We start from the raw sequence: 14610 nt of genomic DNA, 5'->3' as shown, positions 1-14610 counted from the left end.
TGCAAAATTCATAGAAAGGCAAATCTCAAAGGTTTGCTGTGTTTTTGGTTTACTCAGAAGTATTGAGCTCAATGGGAAACTTACTTTCTCCCAAGTAAGTATGCATAGGTAGCTTTAATTTCTATTGAACTCCTACTTCTTTAGCAATGTTTTTCTTGGCTAGTATAGGCTCACCTAACACACACAGTTATTATTTCCTTCTTGACCTGTACTTTTAATTGTAGTTCACCCCCCTTCTCCATTTATTACGCTCTGGAATGTCTCTCTGCCCTTATTCCTTATTCCCTTAGAGACCTTGCCCCTAAGCAGATTAGTCTTTGTTCTGCTTAGTTCCTCCTGTCACTTAGATTAACCTCTAAGCCACATTGCATTTGGAAAATACTTCTTAGTTTCAGCTGTATTCCAGTTTCCATACCCATGGAAAAGACCAAACACACATATACACACATATGCAAAACTGCACAATTTACTGACACTCTCTTTTACTGTATGTAGCAGCAGAAATTAAAACAGCACCCACGTTAAATTGAGATTCCCTATCACTGCCAATTAGGGACGCGGGTGGCGCTGTGGGTTAAACCACAGAGCCTAGGACTTGACGATCAGAAGGTCGGCGGTTCGAATTCCCGTGACGTGGTGAGCTCGCATTGCTCGGTCCTTGCTCCTGCCAACCTAGCAGTTTGAAAGCACGTCAAAGTGCAAGTAGATAAATAGGTACCACTCCGGCGGGAAGTTAAACGGTGTTTCCGTGTGCTGCTCTGGTTTGCTAGAAGTGGCTTTGTCATGCTGGCCACATGACCCAGAAGCTGTACGCCTGCTCCCTCGGCCAATAAAGCGAAATGAGTGCCGCAACCCCAGAGTCAGTCACAACTGGTCCTAACGGTCAGGGGTCCCTTTACCTTTATCACTGCCAATTAAACTACTGAATAATTTCATCAACTTCAAGTGTATAACTTTGAATTTGTCTAGTTGTTCAGCTGGTACCTAACCTTTGAGAATTTTTTTTTGGGGGGGAATCTCTCATACACATGTTGGAATGATTATAATTTTTCCCTAGTCACAAAATGCTAAGCAGACTTTCATAGTGTTCCAACACATTCTTTCAAACACTGACCTGCCATTTATTCCCGCTTTTATGCTGGGCTACATTAATATTACTTCCGCTTGCTAAGACAAATGTTCTCGCAACTACTTCTAGCTGTGAATAATGCATAGCGATGCCGTGAGCTTTCCGCACTTGCAATGAAGTGATGAGCAGAATGCCCTAATGGCATAGCACTGCAGTGAATGTCTTGCGCCCTGAGGCTCGAGCAAAACAGGGAGAAGTTACTCACCTCAAGATTATGCAGTGAACAACTGATGACTGATAATAGGAAGTTACATCGTTCCAGGCTATGAACAGGAACATTTGGATAGGAAAATGAAGCAGCACATGATTTCGGCAAGATCCTTTGTTGTGCTCATAGGTAAAGGGACCCCCGACCATTAGGTCCAGTCGTGACTGACTCTGGGGTTGCGGCGCTCATTTCGCTTTATTGGCCGAGGGAGCCGGCATACAGTTTCCGGGTCATGTGGCCAGCATGACTAAGCCGCTTCTGGCAAACCAGAGCAGTGCACGGAAATGCCGTTTACCTTCCTGCCGGAGCGGTACCTATTTATCTACTTGCACTTTGACGTGCTTTCGAACTGCTAGGTTGGCAGGAGCAGGGACTGAGGAACGGGTGCTCACCCCATTGCGGGGATTCGAACCGCCGACCTTCTGATCGGCAAGTCCTAGGCTCTGTGGTTTAACCCACAGCGCCACCCGCATCCCTTGTGCTCATAGGTAAAAGGTATCAATAACATTCCACCATTTTTTTGATAAATCAGGATCTCATCCCCAACATAGGCACCAACTCTAGAAGGGTGAGGTGTCTTGAGCCCCCCCACATGTCTATTGAGATGTGGCTGAGCTCCCCACCCCAATCTTGAGGGGCAGAGGAGGCTCTGATCTTGACCTCCTCCAAATGGTTGGCTGCCTCTGCCCAGCCCCTTTCTTGCGATGGGGCAGCTAGGACTGTCCAGAGTGTCCCGGGGGTGTTATATCATGAGGTTGGGGTCCTCACAAAGTTTCCTGGAGGGCAATGAAAGTATGGCTGCCCTTCGCAGCCCTGAAACAGTGCTGTCTGTTATGTATTCAGTGGTCTGTGTTTGATCACTGTCTCTCAAAAGGTCTCTGCCTCTCTCCTGGTCCAGTCACCTTGGCCCTGGTTGCCCCTCCTTCAAGCTCACTTCTGCCGCGGGACCAGTTGCGACGAGGCCAGGGAGCCAGGAGATGAGCCAATGCAGGGCGCAACTTGGCGCCTTCTTTCCCCATGAGAAGCCTCCTATCTCCTCACAAGAAGAGAAGACTCCCTGGAAAAGACTCTGATGTTGGAACAAAATAAAATAAAAAATCCTTCCAGTAGCACCTTAGAGACCAATTAAGTTTGTTATTGGTATGAGCTTTCGTGTGCATGCACAAAGATTGAGGGCACAAGGAGAAGGGGACGAAAGAGGACGAGATGGTTGGACAGTGTTCTTGAAGCCACTAACATGAATTTGACCAAACTGCGGGAGGCAGTACAAGACAGGAGTGCCTGGAGTGCCCTGGTCCATGGGATCACGAAGAGTCGGACACGACTAAATGACTAAACAATAACAACAAATCCCCAAAGTTTGTGAGAGATTTAAACCAGTTGCTCAAAGACCAATTTAAAGAACACTTAAAAGCATAGTTGGGGAGGGGTCTTCTGTTTTTAGGACAATTCATACACAGCGGCCGCACAATTTCTCCTTCCTGTTAGGAACTGCATTATACCAGCGAAAAGACCAGGTTAGAAAACTTATGAGTGAAGAAAACAACAACTACTGTTATTGTTATTTGCTGTTTGAAAGCCAAGGCACGGCTTCCAATTGACTGCAGGAGCTTCCTGTACTTAGCTGCGGAAGCTACAGCGAATGTTCAGCTTCCAAAAAAACGTTTGCAAAGCGGAACACTTACTTCCTTGTTTGCGGTGTTCGGGAGCCGATTTGTTCGGGAGCAAAGCCGTTTGACAACCAAGGTACCACTGTTTTTGTCACTTACTACAGAAAACGTCTCAGGCAATTTACAGTGGAACCTTGGTTTTCGAATGTAATTCATTCTGGAAGATCGTTTGACTTCTGAAATTTCCAAAAACTGAGGATCAATGGGCGGTTGGCAAAATCCATTGAAAAAATGGAGACGTGCAAGGCGCGTTCGAATATGGAAGCAATTACTTCCGGGTTTTCGGCGTTCTGGTTCCGAATCATTTGGCTTCCAAGACACTTGAAAACCGAGGTTCCACTGTATAGTTTTATAAAAGCATACAAAACTATGGCAGCTTAACAGAGAATTGTCCATGGTTAACAATCCAGTTAAATTTAGGATTGCTGTGGCCTTTGAGGAGATTTTTAGCTAGTTTTCTGCTGGAGAAGTGAAGAATGATTCCCTTTCACACCCGATGCCTGTCTCATCATGAGGATTCCTGGGTTTGCTTCTTAAGAAAGCAGCGCTCAACAGTCCCAGGAACTCCTTCACCTTTTAAAAGTATATTTTTCTTGCTGGATTTGATCTAGGAGATCTTACAGCCGCTATTCTATCAAAGCAGAATTCATTACCTCCCAGTGCCATGGATGACCAAAGCAAATCTCTGCAGTTAGCTACAGTTTATCCCATGCAATCGATCACCTGTGATGAAATCTGGGGAAATGGATGTAAGGGGGTTGATAGCAGCTGGAGCAAAAAGCAGAAGATATGGAGTTGACTATGAGCTTATAATGGGAGGAAGACTGCACTATGATCCCACAGATGGCAAATGACATCGCTTTAAATTATTACATTTTCCTTTGGGTGTTGTAGATCAATTCCTCTTGACAGCTGGGTAAAAAATTTGATCTATTTATAAAGCTCAGATGATGTTATGCTTGCTTGTAGCTACTCCACCCTGACATAACAGCAGAGGTCATAGTCGTTCGCCAGGGGCAGTTCTGAAAATGTTTGTTTTCTGTTTCAAAACCCAGTGTTAAAAAAGCCATATATTTTTAAACAGAGGCATTCCCGCGCCACTTCGGTATGTTATTACTGTTTAGTAAGAACCCAAATTAACAGAAACCCATTCATCTAAGTCCAAACACTTGTCCTTAAATAGCTTTGTTTTATTCAAATGGCGGATGAAATAGACTGGCAGTGACATCCAGTGGCAAAATTGAACAGCTACAACTTGGTGTGGAGTAAAGTGCCACAATTTCTAGGCCCAGATTTGTGACTTTCAGGCATGTGTCCAAGCAGGGTTTGGGTTTTTTGTTTTGTCCTGCCGCCTTCACTGGGGAAACCTGCTTTTTAGCGCTGAATTGGAACAATAGTCAATTGGGTTTTCTGCAGGTTGACACCAGTTCTGTGGTAAACAGTGGGTTTCCCCAGGGAAAGCGGCAGGTCAACCCCCCCCACAAAACCTTGCTCAGACCTGTGCCTAGTTATCACGGCAGAAATAATTTTGTTTATTTGAGTTTTAAAAACATCTATGTTTTCATAAATGTTGGAAGCTGCCCAGAGTGGCTGGGGCAACCCGGTCAGATGGACAGGGTATAACAACAACAGCAGCAACAACAACAACAGAATAGGACATCCCTATTTCCCTCAGATAAATGTTGGAGGGTATTCTATTTTCCAGGGACAGTCCCAGGTTTACAGAAGCCATCCTGGTTTCTGATTTGATCCTGGAATGTCCCATTTTTCCTTAGGATGTCCCTATCTTCATTGGAGAAATATTGGAGGGGAGGTCACTATTTTCATCAGAGAAATGTTGGAGGGTATGCCAATGGCCCATTTTCTTTATAAAATTATTATTAATAATAATTGAATTTATATACTGCAGTATACCTGGAGGTCTCAGGGCGGTTCACAGAACAAAATCAGAGTATAAAACCACAAAATATATAATCAAAATAAAAACAACCCAATAACACTCCCCCAAAAACCATCACATTTTAAAAGAGCATAGGATGTCAATCAAATCAGCCAGGATACTCTCTGAAAGTTTCTGAAACTGTGGGAGCCAAAGATCACCTCTGGCTTAGGTGTTATATTCAGCTTTAGATAGTTTTTGTAGTTCTTTATTGTTATTGTTAATTCTCATTTTATTTTACTTTGCACTTGGTAAAGTTGGGAGATGTACTTGCAAATATTTTCCTATAACGGCAGCCATATTGAAAACCCAAATATTGCTTTCTATTATCCAGCAGGTCCACTTCACAACTTGGATACATATGACATTTGTGTGGAGTTCTACTTTTGCCATGAAGCCAGCTCAGCTCCCTGTTTTTCGAAGGAAGCCTTTTGTAGCGGCCTGGAACGCGCCGACGGATCATTGCTCCATCCGATACAACATAACGATTAACCTGGAAATGTTCCACGTGACTGGAAGCCCGTTTGCCAAAGCGAGAGGGCAGAACGTGACGATATTTTATGTCAACAGGCTAGGATATTATCCGTGGTACACTCCACAGGAAATCCCAGTCAATGGTGGCCTCCCTCAGAATTTCAGCTTGCAAATGCATCTGGAAAAAGCTCTCCAAGACATTGACTACTACATTCCCGATAAAGATTTCACTGGGCTAGCAGTCATAGACTGGGAACACTGGAGGCCGCAATGGGACCGCAACTGGAATACAAAGGATATTTACAGGAGGCAGTCGAGAAAACTAATTTCTGAAATGCATGAAAATGTTTCGGCAAACGCCGTTGAGCGTCTAGCTAAGCTTTCCTTTGAGCAATGTGCTAAGGCTTTCATGAAAGAGACAATTGAGCTGGGCATTAAAAGTAGGCCCAAGGGCTTGTGGGGATACTACTTGTATCCTGACTGCCACAATTACAATTTCCATGACCAGAACTATAGTGGCTCCTGTCCAGAAAATGAGGTTTTGAGGAACAACGAACTGTCGTGGCTGTGGAACAGCAGCGCAGCCCTGTATCCTTCCATTGCCATTAAGAAATGCCTTGGAAACAGTGATAATATCTTACGCTTTTCACAGTTTAGGGTGAACGAATCTATGAGGATTTCCATGATGACATCACACGGTTACGCTCTCCCAATATTTGTATATACCCGACTAGACTATAGGGACGAACCTTTGCTATTTCTTTCCAAGGTAAGCTATTTGGGGGGAAAGTAGGAACTGCTATGTTAGACCTGGTTTAGCATAAGGTAAAATAAGGATCCCTGGATGGTTAAATCCAGTCAAAAGCAACTATGGGGTTCCAGCACTCAACTCGCTTTCAGGCGAAGGGAGCCGGCGTTTGTCCACAGACAGTTTTCCGGGTCATGTGGCCAGCATGACTAAACCTCTTCTGGTGCAACGGAACACTGTGATGGAAACCAGGGTGCACAGAAATGCTGTTTACCTTCCCGCTGCAGCGGTACCTATTTATCTACTTGCGCTGCCGTGCTTTCAGACTGCTAGGTTGGCAGGGGCTTGGGCAGAGTAACGGGAGCTCACTCCATCACAGGGATTCAAACCGCTGACCTTCTGATCGGCAAGCCCAAGAGGCTCGGTGCTGCAACCCCATAGTCACCTTTGACTGGACTTAACCATCCAGGGGTGCTTTACCGGTTTAGTATAATGAATCCTGAACTAGGAAAACTTTCTTCACATTTTACCTCAGCCAAGAGCTCAAGAGATGGACCTAAGCAACAAATTATTTTTCCATCTTATCCATGCATCTTTAATAGGGGTATAATAATAATTTTGGCTTACTTAATACAGTGGTACCTCTAGTTACAAACTTAATTCATTCCGGAGCTCCGTTCTTAACCTGAAACTGTTCTTAACTAGAAGTGTGCTTTCGCTAATGGGGCCTCTTGCTGCCGTTGGGCCGCCGGCAGATGATTTCTGTTCTCATCCTGGGGCAAAGTTCTCAACTCAAGGTAACTCTCCCAGGTTAGCAGAGTTTGTAGCCTGAAGCATTTGTAACCTGAGGCATTTGTAACTTGAGGTACCACTGTACTGACTTTTGTAAAACAAACATACAGAAAAAAACACCTGCGAACTGCTTTATATGTTCAGGAAAATATATATATATATAAATGCTAAGCATTATTTCACATTTCACAGAAAGGCTTAGTGCATTAGACTTGGGCGCATAAACATTTATTTGAGTTGACTGTGTTAACAAACTTCATTTTGCACTCTTCTCCAGAGTATTTAGACGGTTACAAATTGTTTTTCAAACCGAAGTTTTCACTACGCTGGGGTCATAGATGAGAAGAGCCTATTATAGGCCTTCATTTGCTATATTTAAGGTAATTCCAGGAAGGAGTGAAGATTTTGAGTGTTGCAGTTCGCCCCAAGACCTTCCAATACAACAACAGGCCTCCTGCTGCATTATGGGAAATGTGACCCCAGAGTACAGAAATACAAGAGGGAACCTAACTAAGTCATTATTCCAGTTTTACAATTCTAAAAAAGAAGGCCTATGCATTAGCTCATAATACTTAATAATAATAATAATAATAATAATAATAATAATAATAAATTTTATTTATATCCCGCCCTCCCCAGCCAAAGCCGGGCTCAGGGCGGCTAACAACAATAAAAAAGTACAAAAGTACAACACAAACAACACTCTAAAATCATTCATTATAAAATTAATTAAATTCAAGCCACTGGCCACCATTGGGCCAGAGCTCCACGAAGATTGCCGAGGGAGGGAGTCAGGCTGTGCCCTGGCCAAAGGCCTGGCGGAACAGCTCTGTCTTGCAGGCCCTGCGGAAAGATGTCAAGTCCCGCAGGGCCCTAGTCTCTTGTGACAGAGTGTTCCACCAGATCGGAGCCACAGCTGAAAAAGCCCTGGCTCTAGTTGAGGCCAGCCTAACTTCTCTGTGGCCTGGGACCTTCAAGATGTTTTTATTTGAAGACCGTAAGTTTCTCTGTGGGGCATACCAGGAGAGGCGGTCCCGTAGGTACGAGGGTCCTAGGCCGTATAGGGCTTTAAAGGTTAAAACCAACACCTTAAACCTGATCCTGTACTCCACCAGGAGCCAGTGCAGTTGATATAGCACCGGATGAATGTGATCTCGCAGCGAAGACCCCGTAAGGAGTCTCGCTGCAGCATTCTGCACCCGCTGGAGTTTCTGGGTCAGTCTTAAGGGCAGCCCCACGTAGAGCGAGTTACAATAATCCAGTCTGGAGGTGACCGTCGCGTGGATCACAGTGGCTAGGTCAGGGCGAGAGAGGTAAGGAGCCAACTGCTTAGCTTGGCGGAGATGGAAAAATGCCGCCTTTGTTATAGCTGCAATCTGCGCCTCCATGGAAAGGGAGGTGTCGAAGATTACACCCAAACTCTTAACGGACGGTGCTGGCACTAACTGCGCCCCCGCAAGAGATGGGAGTTGCCCCCCCAATCCCATATCGTCCCGTCCCAGCCACAGGACCTCTGTCTTCGAAGGATTTAGCTTCAACCGGCTCCCACGTAACCATCCAGCCACAGCTTCCAGACATCTGGTCAGTGTGTCTGGGGCCGAGTCAGGATGGCCATCCATCAACAGATAGAGTTGGGTGTCATCGGCATACTGATGGCAACCCAGCCCAAAACTCCGGACAAGCTGGGCGAGGGGGCGCATAAAGATGTTGAAAAGCATTGGGGAGAGTATCGCACCCTGAGGTACTCCACACACCAAGGAGTGGCGCGATGACAATTCCCCCCCAAGCGCCACCCTCTGTCCCCGACCAGAGAGAAACGAGCGCAGCCATTGAAGGACTGTGCCCTGGATCCCCACGTCGGCAAGGCGGTGGTCCAGAAGTTCGTGATCGACCATGTCGAAAGCTGCTGACAGATCTAGAAGAATCAGCCTCAATCCAGCTGTCTACGAAGATCATCTGTTAGGGCAACCAGAGCTGTCTCGGTCCCATGACCAGTGTGGAAGCCAGACTGGAATGGATCCAGAGCCGATGTTTCATCCACAAACCCACCAAGCTGTTCAGCAACCGCTCTCTCAATCACCTTACCCAGGAACGGAAGATTCGAAACCGGGCGGTAATTGGATAGATCTAAAGGATCTAATGATGTTTTCTTTAAGAGCGGGCGCACCATTGCCTCCTTCAGTTCCCCTGGGAATGTCCCCGTGTCAAGGGACAAATTGATGATATCCCCCAGGAGGGCCCCCACCTCGTCTGGACACGCTCTAATCAGGCAAGATGGGCACGGGTCGAGAGGACAGGTTGGATTATGATTTTCTTTGATTTTTGAAAGAGACAAGTAAACCTACTACTAGGCTGTAGACTAGTTCCTTGAAGAGTAGCCCCTTGTCCACAGGGCCCATATATCAGTTTTTTAACTAACTGTTTCCCCATCTTTAGCAAAATTTGTTACGAATAAACAGTAATAGACACTGATGATGTTTCCTTCTGTTTCCAATATAGCAAGATCTTGTTAGCACCATTGGAGAAAGTGCTGCCTTGGGAGCTGCGGGAATTGTTATTTGGGGAGACATGAATTTAACGTCATCTGAGGTAAACCCATGCCTTGATTCTTCCTTGAGGATATTATTTAATCTAGTAGACAGAATTTCTATTGTATGCCATTCGATTTTATTTTATTTATCTTTTGAGGTGCAGTTTATCTGACAACTCTTCCATAGCTAGCTGGTCAATAGCATATGGAATTTCTTCTTGGCTAGGATGTGTTCATGGGTCACCAATAGGAAGGAGAGAGTGGCTGAGTCTAGGAGCTGGATCTAAGTTTTGAATAACTCTTTCTGTTTAAGAATTGACATGTCTTTTTGCCCAGATGGACAGATACTTGAAGTAAGAGAAGATGACTTTCTTCTTATAGTCAACAAGGCAGGTCATCTGCAATACAATGGTACCTTGGTTTGCAAACTTAACCTGTTCCGGAAGTCTGTTCCAAAACCAAAGCGTTCTAAAACCAAGGTGCACTTTCCAATAGAAAGTACTGCAAAATGAATTAATCCATTCCAGACTTTTAAAAACAACCCATAAAACAGCAATTTAACATGAATTTTACTATCTAATGAGAACATTGATCCACAAAATGAAAGCAATAATCAATGTACTGCACTATATAATAAATAAGACAGTATTGTAGATTATGAAAATGAAAATTTTATTTTTTTTCTTTCCTGTAATGATGATAGTCAATGTTTGGATGGGGGCTTTTATCCATTTCCGCAGTCACACAATCAATCAATCAATCAATCAATCAGTAGCTGAACTGGGTTCCACACAGTCACAAAAATTAACCTAAAAAGCCTCAAAAACAAAAACACAAAATAAATAGCAAAAACAAAAGCGCCAAACTTAATCCGTTCTGGAAGTCCGTTTGACTTCCAAAATGTTCGCAAACCAAGGCACACCTTCAGATTGGTGCAGGCGCCCTGGAAACAATAACCGACAACCACATTGGACGTTCAACTTCCAAAAATTGTTCAAAAACTGGAACACTTACTTCAGGGTTTTCGGAGTTTGAGAACCAACGTGTTTGAGAACCAAGGTACTACTGTATACACTTTTATTGCTTCCTGCCTTGTTCTCCACTTCAACTATTAATTGCCCCCACTTCCCTTACTTCCATATATCATCTGTTATCTTATTCCTTTAGTTGGCTTAGCTTGGATTGATTTTTCCAGCCCTATCTTCTAGAACGGAGGTAGGCAGACTATGGTCCACCAGATGTTGTTGGGCTCCAACACCCACCAATGGCCATGGATTATGGGCCTTGTAGCCCAGCAATATCTAGAGCAGTGTATTTCAAACTTGGGTCTCCAGCTGTTGTTGGACCACAGCCCTCATCACCCTTAACCACTGGTCCTGCTGGCGTCCAGAGGCAGCGTTGTTGTTGCTGCTGTTAGATTTTCATCACACTCTTCCAAAGAAGCCTAGAATAGCAAACAAAAAAACCAATAGAAACAGCACCTTTTAAAAATACAGTGGTACTTCGGGTTAAGTACTTAATTCCTTCCGGAGGTCCGTTCTTAACCTGAAACTGTTCTTAACCTGAAGCACCACTTTAGCTAATGGGGCCTCCCACTGTGCCGCCGCTGCACGATTTCTGTTCTCATCCTGAAGCAAAGTTCTTAACCTGAGGTAATATTTCTGGGTTAGCGGAGTCTGTAACCTGAAGCGTCTGCAACCTGAAGCTTCTGTAACCTGAAGCTTCTGTAACCCGAGGTACCACTGTACACACAACCCCCCCCAATACCTCGCAAGTAATAATTTCAAAGTTGTCAGAAACAATCTATGTCAGCCAACAAAGCCTAGTGAAGAGGAATGGTTTCGATTTCTGCCTAAATGTTACAATGCACCTTCCCAGCATTCTGTAAGTGGGGCCCCTACCAAGAAGGCCCTGTTGTGGGTCAATCAATGTCAGGGGTGCCGACTTGAGCCCCAGGTTGTGGGTGCCCAGTGGCGCGTGATGTGACATCATGACATCATGTTGCGCCGTGATGTCATGACATCATACGCACCACAGCAGTGCCTGGTGACCCTGGAAGCCATATTGGAGGCCCCGTAGTATGGGTGCTGATGGGACGCGGGTGGTGCTGTGGGTTAAACCACTGAGCCTAGGACTTGCTGATCAGAAGGTCGGTGGTTCGAATCCCCTCGATGGGGTGAGCTCCCGTTGCTCGGTCCCTGCTCCTGCCAACCTAGCAGTTCGAAAGCACATCAATGTGCAAGTAGATAAATAGGTACCACTCCAGCGGAAAGGCAAACGGCATTTCCGTGCGTTGCTCTGGTTCACCAGAAGCGGCTTAGTCGTGCTGGCCACTTGACCCGGAAACTGTACGCCGGCTCCCTTGGCCAATAAAGCGAGATGAGCACCACAACCCCAGAGTCGGTCACGACTGGACCTAATGGTCAGGGGTCCCTTTATCTTTACCGTGGGTGCTGAGCACCCACAACAATTTTTTTTTTGTGGCTGCTTGCTTCCCAAGGACCCCCTATAGTTTAAGGTTACCAGATTTTTTTCAATGAATCCGGGGACACTTTTCAACTTCAATTGAAGGGGATGGATTTTGTCAGGACTGATTTGTAAATCCGGGGACTGTCTCCAGGAAACAGGGAAGTCTGGTAACCTTACTATAGTTGGCACCAGTGATCAATGCCATCTAGTCAGCAAATAGTGGTGGCCCTGCCAATTCTAAGGCTCAAAATCATAAGACCTGAGCTTACAGTGATACCTCAGGTTACAGACTCCGCTAACCCAGAAATAGTACCTTGGGTTAAGAACTTTGCTTCAGGATAAGAACAGACCTCCAGAAGGAATTAAGTTCTTAACCCGAGGTACCACTGTATAGCATAAATCTCCTTCAGTTTTTATACCTGAGTAGATGAGATAATTTAAACAAGTGCAGCTTGTCATTCAGCAGTGTTGCAAGGGTACAAAAAGTAAAAAAAAAAAAACCCCAGTAAGATAGTAAAAAACAAAACAAAACCTTAAGCATTGAACAGCACTGAACAGCAAAACAGCTATGACATAATCAAACCAAATCAGTGTAATCTTTGTATAAAGAAAAATCATACTTTCCTTTTATGCCCCATCCTCACCCACCCTCCACTGTGTTTTATTCTGCACTATTCATAATGTTCACAATGAACATAACTAGACTTCCATCTTCAGAATTGCCTAGAAAAGGAAATTTCAGTAGCTGCAGCTTTCCTCACCCTTTAATGCCAAGCCTTGCCTGCCAAAATCATTTTTTCTCCTCAGCTGCTAAGGAATCAGGAGACTTGCTCTTCCTTATGTAAGAGCATCTGATTGGCAGGAGAAACGTAAAATTCATCTGGAAAGGCATTGTTAGAAATCGAAACGTTTCTACTGATCTCATGGGCTTTTGAGGTGTCATGCAATATAGGCACCATTATACTATGCTGAGGCTGGTGCTGTGGGTTAAACCTAGGGCTTGCCGATCAGAAGGTCGGCGGTTCGAATCCTCTCGACGGGGTGAGCTCCCGTTGCTCGGTCCCTGCTCCTGCCAACCTAGCAGTTCAAAAGCACGTGAAAGTGCAAGTAGATAAATAGGTACCACTCCAGCAGGAAGGTAAACAGCGTTTCCGTGCACTGCTCTGGTTCGCCAGAAGTGGCTTAGTTATGCTGGCCACATGACCCGGAAGCTGTACGCCGGATCCCTCAGCCAATAAAGCGAGATGAGCGCCTCGACCCCAGAGTCGGTCACGACTGGACCTAATGGTCAGGGGTCCCTTTACCTTTACCTTTATACTATGCTGAATTGATGTGAATTGAGAAGGGCATGCCTTCACACAATTTGCAACCTCTTCTTTTTCTTCTTGCTCCATCCAGGTCAACTGCACAAAGGTGAAACAATTCGTTGCTTCTGAGTTGGGCTTCTACATCGTCAACGTAACCAAAGCGGCCGAGGTGTGCAGCTGGCATCTTTGTCACAACAACGGGAGGTGTGTTCGAAGGAACTGGAAAGCCTTAGATTATCTCCATTTAAATCCTCAGAACTTCCAAATAGAAGCGTCAGGCGGCCTGGGCTTTACTGTGAGAGGGGAAGCATCGCCTGTTGACCTTCAAATAATGGCAGAGAAATTCGCCTGCCATTGTTACCAAGGGTTTGAAGGCGCTGATTGCAGGGAAATGAAGGCTACGGGCAGCCAACCAGGAGATTCTGCCAATTTACTCCCATCTGGAATAGTAGTTGTGATAAATTTGACTTCTTTAATCTTTTTAATGCCTGAGACTTCCGTCCTAAGAGTCAAATTGCAATGAGACCCTCAGAGATCTGTCACATCAGAGGAATTAAAAATCAATTGCCCTATGCATTTTTACCTCCGAATCAACATGCAAATATTGAGCAAGATAAAAACTTCCTTGCATGGATCAGCTGTATCATATGGAGAGATTAAAAGATACCAAGAACACCACTGGCTTGCAGAAATGTCTGACAGTGTCACAAAACTACTAATGTGAAAGAGGTGATCAACACAACAAGTCATTGCCCATTGTTTTTCAGCTGAAACCATTTCAGATGGCCTGGTGATATGTGTAGACCAGCTGTCCACATTGGCACAATTTTTTTTGGGGGGGGAGGGGGGCTTCTGAGTGATCCATTCCCCTTTCAATCCCCTCACAGTGCCACTTTGACGCGAATATGTTGATCTGGACTTAGATCTTAATATAACAGAACTTGCAGCGCGATCCTATACGTGTCTGTGCAAAAGCAAACCCTTGCTAGTCCCAGGCTAAGGGAAGAAGGTGCTCGATCTGAATTTTTGCAGCAGACCGACCTGATCCAAAGTTCCTAAACTTTTTTTGTGGACCGAAATGCAACTTCCCATAGGATCATGCAAGTCTCTGGATTTTGCAGTGCTGTTTCGGTGCATAAAATGTGAACAATGGATTTTTATGCAAAGTTGCATAAAAAAGTGCATTTTATAGGAAAAAAAGTGTTGAAAACTACATATTTTACAGTAAAAAAGTGCATAGAAAATGTGCAAAAAAAAAGTGTAGAATTTTAAACGTGGGTTTTGGGTGTGTTCTTTTAAAATATCTGCACCAAATGGGGTGGGACAGACCTTTGACTGAGTGTT

At 44.8% G+C, this 14610-nt stretch overlaps 1 protein-coding gene across 1 annotated transcript; it reads left to right on the top strand.

Annotated features, from left to right (window-relative positions):
* Window positions 1-3671: 3671 nt before the first annotated feature.
* On the top strand, window positions 3672-13789 carry LOC128422482 (hyaluronidase-4-like). Its single transcript, XM_053406563.1, has 4 exons — window positions 3672-3756; window positions 5243-6189; window positions 9460-9549; window positions 13358-13789. Exons 1-4 carry the CDS (start codon window positions 3672-3674, stop codon window positions 13787-13789), a joined length of 1554 nt encoding a protein of 517 aa, XP_053262538.1.
* Window positions 13790-14610: the final 821 nt, after the last annotated feature.

The sequence above is a fragment of the Podarcis raffonei genome, chromosome 10, assembly GCF_027172205.1.
Source record: "Podarcis raffonei isolate rPodRaf1 chromosome 10, rPodRaf1.pri, whole genome shotgun sequence".
Classification (NCBI taxonomy): Eukaryota; Metazoa; Chordata; class Lepidosauria; order Squamata; family Lacertidae; genus Podarcis; species Podarcis raffonei.
This window is presented reverse-complemented; position numbering and strand designations above follow the sequence as displayed.

What these genes read in the sequence shown, in the direction of transcription:
- LOC128422482 (XM_053406563.1), top strand. Translation starts at nt 3,672, where the DNA reads ATGGATGACCAAAGCAAATCTCTGCAGTTAGCTACAGTTTATCCCATG. An exon ending in TGAAATCTGGGGAAATGGAT is followed by an intron (nt 3,757 to 5,242) that starts GTAAGGGGGTTG and finishes CTATAACGGCAG; the next exon opens with CCATATTGAAAACCCAAATA. An exon ending in CTTTGCTATTTCTTTCCAAG is followed by an intron (nt 6,190 to 9,459) that starts GTAAGCTATTTG and finishes TTTCCAATATAG; the next exon opens with CAAGATCTTGTTAGCACCAT.